Here is a 17,881-nt window from a genome sequence, read left to right as displayed (position 1 = left end):
AAAATCTTTGGTTCAAATGTGTTGATCTTTTGGTTTGTGTTTTTATACTCATGGATGTTATAGGCTGTTGAAAAAAAAACTGAACTACGAGCGGAAAACTGAAAGCTTGCGGAAACCATAAAGTTTTTTTGCGAAGCAAGCGGGAGACTGCCATTACTGTGTACATGCGCGCGTAGCAAGTGGTACATCCCCTATACGGTCCTGCCACACAAATAATGTACGGCTCAACTCAGAGAAAAAGCACCCACTCATACATGCGTTGTTTGATTGTGAAATGACTTTCGACCTTTGAACCTTAAGTAATTTTTTCTTATGTGGACCATGTGCTATTTTTAGACTCTTGTCATCTTGCGATCGCGCTCTATCTACGGCTGTTTGCTGCGTTTTAATCGCATGTTTATAACTCCATGTCAAACTGGTGATACGCAGGGCGCCTCCGGGCGGTATGGGGGCTAAAGGGTTAAGGGGAAGATCTAACAACATAAGAAATGCTCACAAAGCAAACTTGTTAATCGCAATATCTCCACTTTATTTCCCGAAAGAATAAATTATTTACTACCCGTTTTTAAAACATTCTCTGTTATATAATCTTTGGAATAATCTCTGGAAAAGTTTGAGAAGTTCCACAGTTTTTAAATTAGTCACTCTAAAGTGTATCAAGTGCTTTGCAACAGAGTTAAAGCGCTGTATAAATGCTATTAAGTTAAAAGTTAAAGTTAAAATCGACAAATCACAGCAGAAAACTCTGTAAAACCAAAATTACAAAATGTTGCAAATTTTATGCTTCAAAATCACCAGACCCACACGACTTATAAAAGATGTGCTAAAGAGAATGATCCCCAAAAGTGCTTGATGTAGTCTTAGTGCATAACATTACTATCACACAATAGAGGGCGCTGTTGGGAACTGAAAATTCATCACCCACCACATAAAAAGTGCACTAAACAAAATACCCAAGCAATAGCAACTAATGCTAAATATAAAACAAATACTTAAAACACGACTCTTGAAACCCATCAAATACATTTTTTTCGAAATAATTAATTACAATTTCTACCTTTCACCCCGATAAAAAAAAAAATCAGAATCCACAAATAAAACAGACCTTGACATCTTGGAGATTGCAGACCTTGACAACTTTTAGATTGCACTCTTGCTCTATTGACCCCTTGCACGCGCAACACACATGCGGCGACTGATGCCACGCTCACCATGTTGGTGGGCAAGTTAGGTTTAGGTGTACATGTACATGTATTAACGCCGCGTCGCCTAAAATGCACACTTCACTGCATAACGCACAGCATAGATTTGTATATAAAAACGCACAGTGAAATTGCCCACCAGCATTCAAGATTTTTCTGATGATGATGTCAGGTGAAATGGGTCAACCGGTCAATAGCCTACTTAATTTCTTTTAAGCTTTGGAGAATAGGCTTCACTTAGCAATTATTACTTTTTGCAGCTGCAAAATCAGAAAAAGATGAGACATGTGACTACTTCATCTTTGCGTGCTTTTATCAATAATGAAATGTGATCACATAAACAAAATTAATGAGCAAGTCGCTCTTTAATTGCCAAAGAAAAAGGAGGGATTTGCCAACTTCTTTCACCAACTCTGCACAGTGCTTTTCAACTTTCTATGTAGCTATCAATGAAGAAGATGCTAATCCGGGTATTATTTCACAGATCTGCTTTTTACAATAAACCATTTTGAAATGAAAAAAATTAATAAAAAATAAGTTAAGAATTCACGCTTACAGACGCAGGGAATTCTCTTTGATGCCACTGACCAATCATAACCTTTGTTTCTTAATACTATTGACCAGTCATGGACCCTGTGTCATAATGTTGTTGAAAAATCACTGTCCTTGTTCAAACTGAACAATAAAGCTCTCGGTTAAAGGTCAGGGCCCTATTTCGCAAAGCCTTTAAGCACAAAAACAGAATCAGGCTACCAGCCAAAATTACATGGAGTTTTACATCGTTGTGATTGGTGCCCCACTCAATTTTTGCTCATTAAAGAAATTTGTCGCGCAGTACTTTCTGCTTTCAGCTTTATGAAATTGGGCCTTGACCAATCAGAGTGCTTCTGTCTTGATTTAACCAATCACAAATGTTGGAACGTGTTTTATTGAATCTCAACGACGACTTTGCCTTGGCTCTTCTTGGTGTAGAGAAACTGGGGAGAAAAGAATAAGAAAAAGTGGATTACTGACCAATTATTAAAACGGGTACATCAACAGTTTTATGAAAATTTTGGCCTCTGCTTTTTGAAGGGTTTTGATAACTTTTGTAGGTCAAGTTTCTGCCCATGACATGAATTCCTACTCACTGTGAATGAAGATTATTTTACTTCATAAGTCAAGTTTTTGAGAAAAAGTAAAACCACGGACTCTGTTTTCAAGAGAGTCGCATAAATCCTTTGTACATAATCAAATATATCTGTGAACTTGTTGGACTCATTTCTCAATTACTAAAGCACCCCAGCGAATAATATTTTTGAAGGCAGTGGACACTATTGGTTATAACTTAAAATAATTATTAGCATAAAACCTTTCTTTGTAACGAGTAATGGGGAGAGGTTGATAGTATAACACATTGTGAGAAACTGCTTCTTCTGAAGTAATGTAGTTTTCGAGAAAGAAGTTATTTTCCACGAATTTGATTTAGAGACCTCAGATTTAGAATTTGAGGTCTCTGAAAGCACACAAGTTCGTGTGACAAGGGTGTTTTTTCTTTAATTATTATCTCGCATTTTCGACAACCGATTGAGCTCAAATTTTCACAGGTTTGTTATTTTATGCATTTGTTGAGATACACCAACTGTGAAGGCTAGTCTTAAAACTAGCATAAAAACTTACTTGGAAACGAGTAATAGAGAGCTGTTGATAGTATAAAAACGAAAGAAACGGCTCCCTCTGAAGTAACATTGTTTTTGAGAAAGAAGTAATTTTCCACAAATTTGATTTCAATACCTCAGAATTAGATTTTGAGGTCTCGAAATCAAGCATCTGAATCGGACAATTTTGTGTGACAATGATGTTTTTTGTTTCATCATTATCTCGCAACTTCAACGACCGATTTGGCTCAAATTTTCACAGGTTTGTTATTTTGTGCATTAAGTTGAGATGCGCAAAGTGAGAAGACTGGTCTTTGACAATTACCAATAGTGTCCACTGTCTTTAACCATTTCTACTCCCACCATTAAAAGTTTCAAAGACTTACCTCAATTGCATCTGCGATTGCCTCGATGCCTTTAAACGGCCCTTTCTCGGAGTTCTTTCCATTGTCAATATTGCTCTGCAATGACCCTTCCTCAAAAAGCTTTACTTGTCTGGCGAAAGACTCGTTCCAATCGGGGTTGTGATCGTATAAATAAAATCCACTTACACTGAGTGAGCGGGTTAGAAGCTGCCATGTAGAAGCAAAAATAATTTGGGTTAGTACTTGTAGGTCAATTAACAGTAAATTCTTATATAGCGCATATCTGTCACTGAGTGGCGCTCGTATACTAAGCTTGGGCGATATCACGATATTATCGAATATCGCGATATTAATTTGGAAATGATTTCGATATCGAATCGATTTGGTTTTAATCGAAATATCGATATAACGTGATATATCGCGATATATCGCGGTATTGATTAAATATCGCAATATCACGATGTATTTCCTAGCTGAGACATCTTGCACCCCATAGGTTTGGAGTAAAACCAGAAGAATAGGTCATTAGAACACCTCTCTTAATGCTACTACTGTCTCTCTACAACTTTCACTTGGAGTTTGAAGACTGGTGATGTCAAATTTAATTAATCGCTAATATATCGCATATCGCGATAACTTGTCGGCGATATATCGTGAATAAAATAAATAGATATCGCCCAAGCTTATCGTATACAGTTTTTTCCTGCAAGGTATGTGGGCCAAGGTTTGAATTATGAGATAAGTCCTTTTGCATAGCACCATGTAATGGTTTACAGAGACGGTGAACACCCATTACAATTCTGAATGGATGTGTATGGTACCTTTGCTAATCTGGAGGTTGCTATGTAAATGCTTGCCCGAACCATTTGACATTGGCGGTCTCTTTAGTCTGAGGAATTCAACTATAAGCGGTACAATGTGACTAAGCAGGTCATTGTACCAGACACTATCCAAATCTATCTCGCAACTTAACTTAAAGGCAGTGGACACAATTGGTAATTGTGAAAGACTAGCCTTCACAGCTGATGTATCTCAACATACGCATACAGTAACTAACCTGTGAAAATTTGAGCTCAATCGGTCATCGAAGTTGCGAGATAATAGTGAAAGAAAAAAACACCCTTGTCACACAAAGTTTTGTACGTTTACAATGTAGATGGTTGATTTCGAGACCTCAAGTTCTAAACCTGAGGTCTCGAAATCAAATTCGTGGAAAATTACTTCTTTCTCGAAAACGATGGCACTTCAGAGGGAGCCGTTTCTCACAATGTTTTATATCATCAACCTCTCCCCATTACTCATCACCAAGAAAGGTTTTATGTCAATAATTATTTTGAGTAATTACCAATAGTGTCCACTGCCTTTAACTTAATTGCATTTATAAAGCGCTTTAACACTGTTTCAAAGCACCTTACAGTAAAACAAACATGGCTTATTACCAAACGTGTCTAGTGCCTTAAAATTAAACACATGTAACATTTACCAATCTGGTTTTTATCAATCTTCCTATAACTACTTACAAGCATCGTTTGCCTTTTACTCAAATATGGAGTAGCAGCATTACATCCTTCAGCATTAGTGCCTTCGGCGTATCCCGAGACAAATCCGATGATGACCATGCGCCCCAAATGAGCTAGGCTAACCCAGAGAAAAAGTAGACAAAAAGAGAACAAGTTATCACAAAACGGGAGTGGAATATACGGAAAAATATAAAGTAATCGATTTTTATATAGCGCTTTATCACAGCCCAAAGGGCGTCTCAAAGTGCTTCCAGCATTATTACCCCTAGTCACTGGGCCTTAAATAATTCCTTAGACCATCTCAGCTCCCTGGGGAGTATACAGCTGGGGCTGCAAGTAACTGCGCTCCGAGCTTATCATTCACATAAACCATCTCAGCCCTCACAGGTACCCATTTTACCCCTGGGTGTAGTCTAGGTTCCTAGACCATTGGTGTTGCGTGGTCACACACAACCAACGTTCCGATTATGCACGGCAAAAACTGTACACGCTTGTAATGAACGAACGCTAGCGGGCGCTCTGTTTCTCTGATTTCCTGTGCTCACCATAGACCTTTTCGCAAATACCGGGCGCGCGCGTAAAGCTTGGAATTAGGTGCATTGTGGTCTTGCTGGTATCCAAATTTGATCCATATATATCCCACAATGCACCTCATTCAACAGTCTGCGCTTGCGCATTGGTATTTGCGATAAGGTCTGTATCCAAATTTGATCCATATATATCCCACAATGCACCTCATTCAACAGTCTGCGCTTGCGCATTGGTATTTGCGATAAGGTCTATGAGACCTTATCGCAAATACCAATGCGCAAGCGCAGACTGTTGAATGAGGTGCATTGTGGGATATATATGGATCAAATTTGGATACCAGCAAGACCACAATGCACCTAATTCCAAGCTTTACGCGCGCGCCCGGTATTTGCGAAAAGGTCTATGGGGAGATCCGGAAATCAGAGAAACAGAGCGCCCGCTAGAGTTCGTTCATTACAAGCGTGTACAGTTTTTGCCGTGCATAATCGGAACGTTGGTTGTGTGTGACCACGCAACACCAATGGTCTAGGAACCTAGACTACCCTGGGTGGTGAGAAGCAATGGTTAAGTGTAGTGCAAAAAGACACAAGTGTCATGACCGGGATTGAACCCACATCTCGATGAACCACCAGAACTTGAGTTCGATGCTCTTATACGCTCGCCCACAACACCTCCACATATAGCGCCATTTAAGTGACAGGACGCTGATTAAAACTGTGCAGGACGAATCGCGTATACCCCCGAACGTGATAAATATACTATCGAGAGCGCTCTCTCGCGGTAAAAAATACAGGGCATTTAATCAACTATGTAATAAGCTAACCTTAAAGGTATACGCTAACCAACTGAGCCAAATAGCACAAAACATAGCTCAGTACACACAAAATTATGCTATAACCAAAATAAGGTTACCAGCCAAGTTTTCATGTCACATTGTGTACAATTTTTGGCTGGTATCCTGCTCATTTCTGCTAAGCAGGAAATTGGTAAGCATTTATTTCCGCATATAAGCAGCTCTATGACATTGGGCACAGCTTGTAAGGGCCCAATTTCATAGTGCTGCTTAACAACTTTATGAATGGGATCCATACAGAGTACCCGTATTCTTTTCCATGGAGGAAATTATTCATTCAAAGAATCCAGAACACATGATTCTTACCATTCAAAGCATGTTGAAAACATCTCCCCGCCAATGCATTCATAAACAACATCTATTTTTTTCTGGGAAAAAAACGAGCATTAAAAATTGTCAATAAATCTCTGACGGTAACGTGTCAACTTCAGCGCGTTCATAAACAACATCTATTTTATTCTGGGAAAAAAAACGAGCATTAAAAATTGTCAATAAATCTCTGACGGTAACGTGTCAACTTCAGCATTCAATTATATCAAAGTGATGCGTTAACATACAGAGTTCTGCAAGGTACATGTACAGTAGGACTACGTTTGAATTATGAGATCTACTCCTTTTACATAAAATTAGCACCATGTAATGGTTTACAAGGTGCTGGTGGTGCAAAATGCTTCCAATCGAGGCGGGGGGTGCGTTTTTTACCTTGGAAGAAAATATCTCATGCCGTACCCACACATCGGTGTATACAGGTAAAACCAAAATTAATATTATCTTTGATACTTACTGGGTACTCCTTCCTCAGAACATCTCCTACGTTTTCCTTGGTGTAAACGATCGGCCTGTCACAGCCAATACTCTGAGTAGTGGGAACATTGAAAAACAAAAGTTTAATTAATGATTTTAGTTAGTACAAAGACAAATTTAGTAGAGTGATTTAACCAACGACCTTCTGGATTAAGGGGCCGACACTCTACAAAAGAGCTATTTAGGCTTCAAAGCGTTACCTTTGTAAGGTAATTAGCATCATGAATCAAGACTAGATAGAGAAAGAAATTTACCTTAAGATATTCTGCTTTCGACTCTGAAGAGCAGGTTCCGATGACGTGACAGCCTGCAAGTTTGGCATATTGAACCTGTGTGAAAAGATTGGTGTCAATATTCATGGAAGTATCGTGGCCGAGCGGTTAAGAGTACTGCGTTCAAACCCTGGTTCAGTAGAGTGTGGGGTCAAGTCCCACCAGTCGTGACACTTGTGACCGTAGGCAAGACTTGACCATTTGCGTCATCCTTCAGATGGGACTTATGCTGTTGGGTCTTGATGTTGTGTAACGCACGTTTAAGAACCCAGTGCACTTATTTAAAAGAGAAGGGGTAATGCCCCGATGCTCTTGATTGGCATAGACTATTACACGAGGGTGGGTGGTTAAGACGTGAAGTTTATTCAGTTTAGATGAAACTTCAAAAAATTAACTTGTGTATTATAAGGTAAAGCATCTAAAAATATAAATTTCAACCTAAAAAGCCACAAATTTTCAAATCATTTTACATGCATTTAATGTCTGTTTATTGATGAGGATTTAGTTTATACTCACCGCAAGTGAGCCAGTCCCACCAGCAGCAGCTGTAAAACCACAATTGAAACAGAAAATACATATAAAATACTTTTAAAACTAGATATAAGTTTTTGTTCCAAGCACAAAAGTTAATTGGTGTATTATAAGGTAAAGCATCTAAGAGGATAAATTTCAACCTAAAAAGCCACAAAAACATTTTTTTTTTCTTCAAAGCATTTTACAGACACTTCCGGTTTAGACAGGTCAGAAGGTCAAGAGAAGGTCACCAACATATAAATTCTTGTGGAGTACATAGAGCACTTCCATATCATGTATACATATTGTAGATTGTCAAAATAGCTTGTGGTTGAGGAAATATTGAGGAGTGTAGAAGAGACTAACTAACCGAAAGGGAAATGTATGTTGAAAATGCCTCGAACACAGAATATACACTAAGCTGGATACTAAGCTACGTAGCGCGCTCAAGGGACGAGCACTGGAGCTTGACTCTGCACCGCATACAGTTGTACGCGTAAAATCTTAAATGTAGGTTGCCCATTGTGTGAGAATGCCCTGTCGTAAGGCGTGTCAGTATACTGTGGGATGTCAAGCTCCAATAATTTAAAACAAATAACCATGAGTAGGCCAACTTATGGTTATTTCTTTATCGGAGCTGGCAAGACAATTTTGTAAAATGCCAATTATGAGTGAATAAAAAGACCCTGGACACTAGTCTTACTGGACACTATTGGTAATTGTCAAAGACCAGTCTTCTCACTTCTTGGTGTATCTCAACATATGCATAAAATAACAAACCTGTGAAAATTTGAGCTCAATTGGTCATCAAAGTTGCGAGATAATAATGAAAGAAAAAACACCTTGTCACACAGAGTTGTGTGCATTAAGAGGGAGCCGTTTCTCACCATGTTTTATACTATCAACCTCTCCCCATTACTCGTTACAAAGTAAGGGTTTTATGAAAATAATTATTTTGAGTAATTACCAATATTGTCCAGGGGTGGGTTTCACAAAGAGTTAAGACCAGTCTTATCTTGAGTTAGGATGAGTTACTCGTCCTAACTTAGGACTAGCCATATAGGTTTTTAATATCTCCCAGGACTAGTCCTAAGTTAGGACTAGTCCTAACTCTTTGTGAAATCGGCCCCAGGGTCTTTAAGGAAAACAAATAATAATTTAGTACTACTCACCTGTAACCAACACAGTTTCTCCTTTCTTTATTCTGCCAGCCTATTAAAAAAAAATACATATATTTTAATTACTTTTAGTTTTTTTGGTCATGTTATTCACAAAAAGTCTCTTTGAGCGTTTTATCCATTTGGATGAACTCAAAGCCAAAAGGAGGCAATATTGGCAATAGCTGGTCTCATAATAGGTAAAAACGTTTAGAGGTGTGTTGTAACCATAGAAATAGAACCCGGAGAGCGCTGAGTGTCTCATTGTGTATGCGGTGTCATTGTGAGACCATTTTTATGGACGCGCATACGCCTTTTTTGTTACGCGTGTATATTGCAAAATATTTTGCCATACAATGACATCATCATTGACCAACCAATGAACACACAAGAAACGGTCTATGTGCGCCGACATATTGCCATTTTGCCATACACGCTTGTCACGTGATGCTCATTTTGCCATACGCGCGTCTCACGCGATGATAATACAATTATGCCGCGTCAACAGAGGGTGGCCGAGCTCAGCGTTCTCCGGGTTCTATTTGTATGGTTGTAACAGATAAAGGACCGGTCCTTTCTCTATGGTCCGGTTGTAACGGCTCCTTTAAAAGTCTTATTGTCTGTAATGGATATGTCTGCGGTGGTTAAGGATTCGGGTACTTTTTTAAAATGTCCACAGATTTACGTTAAACTGACATGGTTTGAAGATGATAATAGTGGAAAGCTTCCCTTCAAATATGTTTTACTGAGGTTGTGTATAATTTGAGAAATTAGTAAAACAAGTCACGAAATAATGTTCGTCTCAGGAAGACGAAAATTATATTAGCATGTAAAATCCCATTAACCAGTTATGATATTATACCAAAACCATAGCATAACTGGTTAATACGTTTTTACATGCTAAAAGTGAGACGAAAATTGTTTGTTTTACTAATTTCTCAAAACCTACAGCACCTCAGTAAATAAAATTTCAAGGGAAGCTTTCTACTATCATGGTCTTCAAATTGTGTAAGTTTAATGTAAATTTGTGGACATTGTGTTTTGTGTTAGGAAAAAGTACGTAGACCCTTTTGCCCATTAGGTGTATGAACTATACCCATTGGAAGTGATTGTTTGAGTGCACCTTCACAACAATGCCCCAGATACCTCATCCACCCATACACCTCAGCCCTTGGGTTGGATTTCATAAAGAGTTAAAGGCAGTGGACACTATTGGTAATTACTCAAAATAATTATCAGCATAAAACCTTACTTGGTAACGAGTAATGGGGAGAGGTTGATAGTATATAAAATATTGTGAGAAACAGCTACCTCTGAAGTGATGTAGTTTTTGAGAAAGAAGTAATTTTCCACGAATTTGATTTCGAGACCTCAAGTTTAGAATTTGAGGTCTCGAAATCAAGCATCTCAAAGCACACAACTCGTGTGACAAGGGTGTTTTTTTCTTTCATAGTTATCATGCAAAACCGACGACCAATCGAGCTCAAATTTTCACAGGTTTGTTATTTTATGCATATAATATGTTAAGATACACCAAGTGAGAAGACTGGTCTTTGACAATTACCAATAGTGTCCACTCTCTTTAAGACTATTCTTACCTAACTTAGGACTAACCATAAGTTTTTAATATCTCCTAGGACAAGTCCTAAGGTAGGCATAGTCCCAACTCTTTGTGAAATCGACCCCAGGACTTCCACTCTTTGGGGCATGAGTATTTTTCTGTAGCATCAGCCCGTGAGTGGATTTGTGGAACCAACTCCCACTGACTGTCAAATCATCTCCATCCATGACAACATTCAAGACAAACTTAAAATCTCACCTGTTCAAACAAGCATACTCACACAATCCTCGGTCCTAATTTGTATTTCTCTCCTCAAGCGCCATGAGCGCCTTCTTTAGGCAGATACCGGCGCTGTACTAAGTTTTCTAAATAATTATTATAGTAGTAAAAAATACGGCGCATTGAATTAAATTAAATTCTATACTCACATTCCTGAGGGCTAAATCTGCAGTCAATCCACTGACCATGAAAGGTACATACTCCGGCTTCACACTTGCAATTGGAAGTGCCTGTATTTTATCAATCATCTGTCCAAAAGGAAACAATTCAACTAAATTCAAACTCAGCTAATGCATCGAATTCAATTATTTGTAGTGAGAAATTACTTCTTTCTCAAAAACTAAGATTTTTCAGAGGGAGCCGTTTCTCACAATGTTTTATACTATCAACAGCTCCCCATTGCTTGTAAGTTACCAAGTAAGTTTTTATGCTATAACAATTATTTTGAGTAATTACCAGTGTGTCCAGTGCCTTGGAGGCAACTCACAGGCCACTGCCAGTCATAAACTGACACCTCATTTCAGGTACATTTATTGGTTTTGTTCATAAGACTCAGACAGAACAAACAAATTGTTAAAAAGCAGGTACAAGTAGTACTGTTCCTCAGAGATAATGACAGTTTTTCTCTGGTCATATTAATTTGTTGGCCGACCACGCGTTAACGAAAATCTTTTCAGATGGTCTGGTGTATCATGAACTAAATGTTTAGGTCATACACAACAATTCAGCCTAGTCTTAAATAAAGGTACATTTTGTAGGATCATAATTTTAGAAATATTTCAAGTGACGTTTTCAACTATCATCATCATAGACCTCGCAAGTTTTATGTAAGTCTGTGATCTTAGACAAATTTTTTTCTTATATCTGTAAAGTTCCTTTAAAAATCTTTTTTATTTATAGTGTAAAACAAGACCAGTGTGGTGTTACTTACCACGTATTCACCAAAAGCTGAAAGGCACATGAAAGCTATACTGTCGCCAATCTTTATATGTGTGACATCTTTGCCAAGGTCAACGACCTCTCCGACGCCCTAAAGGTCCGAAACAAACAAAAACACAAGGTCAAACGCAAAAATAAATATCTGCTAATAAGCCTGTGCGACTAGTGTGACTACATTGAGGTGTCGACATTGCAAAAAAAAAATCATTTCCCTTTCAAATTTTTTCAGTAATTATGCCAAATTCGAGCACCTACCTCAAACCCCAGATCAAATGGGGGAGTGAGTACCCCCATACTATAAGATCCTGCAGTTCTGTGTATCTCCGTTGAATTTATCCCAACAAACCTGGGAGGTAAAATAAAAAACATGACGTTTTAGAGAGCTTCCCCTGGTGACAGGGCCAATTAAATGCAAAACAATGGGTGCGTTCGATTAGCTTACCTGTGTGAGTTTGTCGACCCAGCGGTGCTCATTCGGGTGAGCCCCTGACAAGAGCTAATCGAACGATCACTCAACCTCTCGTGGTGACGTCATGCACCTCGGGCCAGCCCCAAGTGATCCGTCCCTCAAGCAGGGCACTTGGGGCTGACCCGGGTGAGCCCCTGGATGGCGTCGAATCTATTCGAACGTACTGGGGGGGGGGGGCAGACCCCCGAACGCACCCATAGTCAGCAACAATTATGCGCTACTAAGCTAAATCAATCACAAGAACCATATCTGCCCTCACAAGTGTCACAGCCGGGACTCGAACCCACACTCTGCTGAACAGAAACACCAGAGCTTGATTGGTTTATACAGCAGGACTGCAATCACAATTAAGGTTGTGGGTTCGAATCCTACCAAGCTAAACAATGATTTTACAACGACTAGGCGGTTACAGCCTGTTGACTGTTCCTTTGACATCAGCAGCCGATTTCACGAAAGGCCGAGTCACACTGCAGCGAAAACGATAACAATCACGACGCAAAGATTATTGGTTGAATGAGCGAGCGCGTGCAGATTCTGCGTGGAGGAATTCAACCAATAGAATGCGTTCTCTTTACGTCGTGATCGTTGTATCGTTTTCGTTAACACTGCAGTGTGACTCGGCCTTTAATCATCGCTCGAGTTAGGATTGGTTCAATGCGTCCTAACGTCTAAGGATACAGAACTTACCTCGTCCTAAATCTTGGGATTAATCCTAACAAACGATCAAAACAAACTTCATATACTTTACCTATTGCGTATAACTATTTCTCTAGGCCCAGGTTTCAACATCGGGACAGTTTTCAAAACAGCAGCCTCGCGGAAATTCTTTGACAGCTTGGTGCAAACCAGCTTCCGGAATGTACTCGGAAGTACCGTCGAGTCACTGCCATTACTGGTGCTGCTGTCATAAAAAGTATAGAGCAAAACATTCTGTTACGCCAAGTGACTTAGAAATTACAAATATATTCACTGGATAGTTACTAATACAAGGGCACTGTACTCCTTTTTTTCTGAAATTTGTCATTCTCGATCGTACTACGAGAATGACGATATTGAATTCACTAACTTTGGCCTTCATCTGCCAGATCCGTGCACACTACTCCTCGAACTATGCGGTCTCGTTTCGCTATCGTCTCGCTATCGTCTAATACGGGAGATACAGATTAAATATGACCATGATGACAACATTTCGAAAAAAGGAGTAGGGGTCTACAGCGCCCTAGCCCCACTTGTGTGGCCAAGTCAGCTAGCCTTGGCCACACAAGTGGGGCTAACAGCGCCCCAGTTACTAGGTCTATTTTGAATCCTAACGAGTGCAATTTTTACACAACAAAAAACTTCATTGTTTATTATAAACACAATCAAAAATACACAATCAAAAAATATCCATAAAAGTTCAGCAAAACTCACTCTGAAATTAAAGATTTCTCCTTAAAAAGTTTTGCCGTGTTAGACTTTGTAAACAAAATATTATGATACTAGAAATGTCGCCCTCATTGACAATAATGCCGAGAGTCGGAACATCCATCACCCTAAAGAAGACCCGTCATTGGTTGAGAGTTCGATGTGGGCGTGGCACGTACTTGCTAGCACGTGTCCATTATGCACTAGTCCAAATGTCATAAAAGACTTGGTTCCGAGTCTGTGATCGTGATTTTTAGTCGTCCTGATAGCCGATACATTATGGGTGCACCCCAGTAAATAAAAGTCCACCAGTAATTCCAAACAAAAATGCAGGGACATCTGAACTTCAGTTTCTTTTCTATTTTATGGGGGCGGTAGTCCGGGGTCCCTCCGAGCTAGCTAGCTACGGCCGTCGCAGAGAAAAAACCGTCACAGAGAAAAAAACCGTCACAGAAGTGACGTTTCGAAACACAAGGAGACATCTTGGTCCTAATACGCATGTGAACAAAATACTCGGACCGTTTTTCGTCGGGGCATGGCTCACCCACACCACCCAAAATTGTGAAAGTAAGTTTGGGCCCTCAAATCTGTCATTCTTGCAGAAGATGGGCCTCCAAATTCTTTTGATGAGGCTCGGCAGCGCATGGATCCAGTCAATATTACTGGGGTGCCTCCTTATTGGCTTCGAGTTTATAGAGCGTGATAGCAAATCTGCGGGGAATTCTACCAGCCGTCGATTTCACAAAACTCTTCCTAACTTAAGACTAATCTTAGGACTTAGGACGAGTCCCAACCCTGCACTGTAGCATGCAGACCTTAAGATTAATCCTAAGTTAGGAAGAGTTACTCGTCCTAACTCGAGATAAGACGAGTCCTAACTCTTTGTGAAATCGACGGCAGGCTACTGATATGCAGCAGAGAAATAACCGCAGTCTCAGACTTGAAAACAAGTCAAAATTTCATATAGAGCTTGCTGTGCACAAAAACTAACTTGCGAAGCACATACAAGTCTTCCTTGGCAGAAACAGTTTAACCGGCCAAAATATTACAAAGTGTGCAGTCACCACTCAATAATACTATTTCCAAAGAGATTTGTCTAGGTGCTTTATGAAATTTGGCCGGGGCGGGGGGCATGCGGACGTTTTTTTAGGTGGCACAATTTTTTTCTATGGGGGCAGTTCAGAACACCCAAGTTCCTACTACAAGATTAATCTGAGCGGTTTGAATGATATCCACTGAGTAATTACTTCTTTCTCAAATACTACGTTACTTCAGAGTGAGGGAACGGTTTTATACTATCAGCCTCTCCCCATTACTCGTAACCAAGTACGTTTTTATGCTAACAGTTATTTTGAGTAATTACCAATAGTGTACAGTGCATTTAAAACAGATTAATATTTGCTGGGAAAACCCATACATTGAATGCCGGGATCCTTACCTCACAGACATGTTGGGTGTGCGTGTGGTCTTGGTCTCGCTTCTGTCGGATCTGATGTAATTCCGTTTGAACGTTTGCTTATATATAGTCATGAGAATTACTTGTACCTAAAGGCAGATTGCCCAAAAAGTGCTGGTATATTTTCAGTAAGCCAGTCAAATACCATACCAGCAAGGTTGATTTATTTTATGGATTTCATTTGGGTAAATATTCATATGGATAATTTAAATGATACAAACGCCATCCGGGTTAAGACCTACAATCCTATGGTCTTCATCAGCATGTCTCAGGGTCAACGCACATACATGGGCATTCGTTTGACCTACTCATAACTCGTGAAAATGCTACACTTGTTTCTGGTATTTATCTTCATCCTGGGTTATCTGATCACTTTGCTGTTATGTCTCAATTATCACTTCAGAAACCACAACCCCCTAAAGTTATTATTACAACACGTAACATTAAGTCTATTGATGTTGATGTTTTCCGCAATGATCTGGTTGTGTTACTCTCCGACTTTGATATGACTTCTACCGATCTCGACTCTTGTGTGCAAAATTATGAGGTTATCCTTGGTAGTCTTTTGAACAAGCATGCACCAGCTCGCACTAGATCTGTTCGTTTGAGACCTCATAGTCCTTGGTTTAATGATGCTATACAGACTGCTAGAAAGCTGCGCAGAGTTCATGAGAGAAAATGGAGGCACTCAAGACTTGAGATTGAGACAGTTGTATTGTAATCAAAGACAAAGGGCTAATGAATTAATTAATGTAGCTAAGATTGAATATTACTCCTCTCCAAGATTGTTCAGGAGATCAGAAGAAACTATTTAAAGTTGTTGATGGGTTACTAAATCAAACAAAGGAAAAGCCTGTATTACCCAGTAGTGTATCAGATGCGGTTCTGGCAGATAGTTTTTCTAACTATTTCAGCAACAAAATTGTTAATATTCGTAGTATTTTTCCTGTAGCAACTAGTTCTACTATATCGCAGACTAACCATTTACCTGTGTGTGCTCATGTAACAAAAATTTCCCAGTTTGAATCTGCTACTGTGTCTGAGATTATAAAATTAATAAGCAGTTCTCCTTCTAAATCATGTGAACTGGACCCCCTACCTACACATCTTCTTAAAAGGTGTATTAATGTTCTAGCACCTCTTATTACTACTATTGTGAACAAGTCCTTTGAGCAAGGTAATTTTCCAGTCAGTCTTAAGACTGCTTACATTCGTCCCCTAATCAAGAAGCCAGGTTTAGATATTGAGACTTTTTCTAACTACAGACCGGTGGCTAATTTGAAGTTTGTTGGCAAGACCATTGAGCGCATAGTCGCCTCCAGATTGAATACTGTTATCTCTGACTCTGGCCTTGCTGATAAATTTCAATCAGCATACAGGTCCAAGCATAGCACTGAATCGGCACTATTGCGGGTGCAAAATGACATTGTATGTGCTATGGATGAAGGCCATGTGACTGCCCTGATTCTGCTTGATTTAAGTGCGGCTTTTGACACCGTGGATCACACTTTTTTGCTCAAGAGACTACGTGATATTATTGGTTTACAGGGCAATGCCCTTAAATGGTGACAATCCTATTTGCAAAACAGACCACAACATGTACGCATTGGCAATTCCACATCGGACCCAGTTGTTCATGATTTTTCAGTCCCTCATGGGTCGGTTCTTGGACCGCTGTGGTTCACGGTGTACACCTACCCAGTTCATAGCATCATCCTGAAACACAAACTGAACTATCATGTATATGCTGATGACACTCAGTTGTATTTCTCTTTTAAACCATCCAAACATTTTGCTGATGAGAGCATCAGTCGTATTGAAACGTGTGTTGGTGAAATTCGTGTTTGGATGCAAGACAATTTCCTTAAACTTAATGATAACAAGACTGAAGTTATGATACTTGGTTCACGCCAACAACTCTCTAAAGTTACTATTCCCCATATTAATATAGGTGACTCCGAAGTTACCGCTGTTACCAAAGCTCGTAATCTTGGTGTGATCTTCGACTCTTCCATGACACTTAATTCACATATTTCTAGTATTGCACGTTCTACAACATTTCACATTCGTAATATAGGCAAAGTGAGGAAATATTTAACACAAAAAGCAACTGAGCAAATAGTCCACTCCGTCGTCGTTTCCAGACTTGACATGTGTAACTCACTTCTATATGGTCTTCCTAATACTAAAATTGAACGACTTCAGCGTATTCAGAACTATGCTGCTCGTGTTATCACCTTAAATAAAAAGTCCTGTCATATAACTCCGATTTTGAAAGAGTTACACTGGTTACCCGTAAGCAGTAGAGTTAAGTATAAACTTCTGCTTTTTGTGTATAAATCACTCACCAACAATGCCGCGCCCCTGCATATATTGATGATCTACTCAAACCATACAATCCTCCTCGCAAACTCCGGTCTTACAATTCTAGTCTCCTTATTGAGCCCATATCCAATCATTCATGGGGAGACCGATCTTTCTCACATGCTGCCCCACGCCTTTGGAACAAATTGCTAGCACTAGTAAAATCATCTGTTTCTTTAACACAATTTAAGAAAAACCTTAAGACACATCTTTTCAACCAAGTATTTGAGAAAATGGTTTGATTTCTACCCTTCGATGTTTTCTTTGATATTGCATTTGTACTGTATTTCTCTTCAACATGTTCTGGATTTCTTCTTAGCTTAGGCTTACGTTTCAATTTTGGTTATTGTACATGTAAATATTATTCTTTGTATTTAGCGCCATGAGCACTTTGATGGATTTGTGCGCTTTATAAGTTCTCATTATTATTATTATTATTATTATTATTATTATTATTATTAAAGAAGATGGTCATTGGCTATACATGTAATACGTTTCAGACAGAAGATTATCGTAATTTTTTACGCAAATTGGTACACAACACAACACAAATTA

At 39.2% G+C, this 17,881-nt stretch overlaps 1 protein-coding gene across 2 annotated transcripts; it reads right to left on the bottom strand.

Annotated features, from left to right (window-relative positions):
- Positions 1 to 1,312: 1,312 nt before the first annotated feature.
- On the bottom strand, positions 1,313 to 14,985 carry LOC117305124 (prostaglandin reductase-3-like). 2 transcript variants are annotated; one of them, XM_033789891.1, is made up of 13 exons: positions 14,945 to 14,985; positions 12,851 to 13,003; positions 11,889 to 11,979; positions 11,626 to 11,724; positions 10,844 to 10,942; positions 8,870 to 8,909; positions 7,701 to 7,729; positions 7,167 to 7,241; positions 6,893 to 6,964; positions 6,415 to 6,476; positions 4,725 to 4,842; positions 3,226 to 3,411; positions 1,313 to 2,179 (listed from the first exon to the last, which is right to left on the bottom strand). In XM_033789891.1, the coding sequence occupies exons 1-13, from the start codon at positions 14,953 to 14,955 to the stop codon at positions 2,129 to 2,131; spliced, it is 1,086 nt and encodes a 361-aa protein (XP_033645782.1). In that variant the 5' UTR covers positions 14,956 to 14,985; the 3' UTR covers positions 1,313 to 2,128. The 2 variants fall into 2 exon arrangements, with proteins under 2 accessions (XP_033645782.1, XP_033645783.1); XM_033789892.1 differs by having other exon boundaries at positions 12,851 to 13,000; positions 14,945 to 14,978.
- Positions 14,986 to 17,881: the final 2,896 nt, after the last annotated feature.

Source organism: Asterias rubens, chromosome 22, assembly GCF_902459465.1.
Source record: "Asterias rubens chromosome 22, eAstRub1.3, whole genome shotgun sequence".
In the NCBI taxonomy this organism is placed as follows: Eukaryota; Metazoa; Echinodermata; class Asteroidea; order Forcipulatida; family Asteriidae; genus Asterias; species Asterias rubens.
Note: the sequence above shows the minus strand (reverse complement) of the source record. Positions and strands in the feature narration are given on the sequence as shown.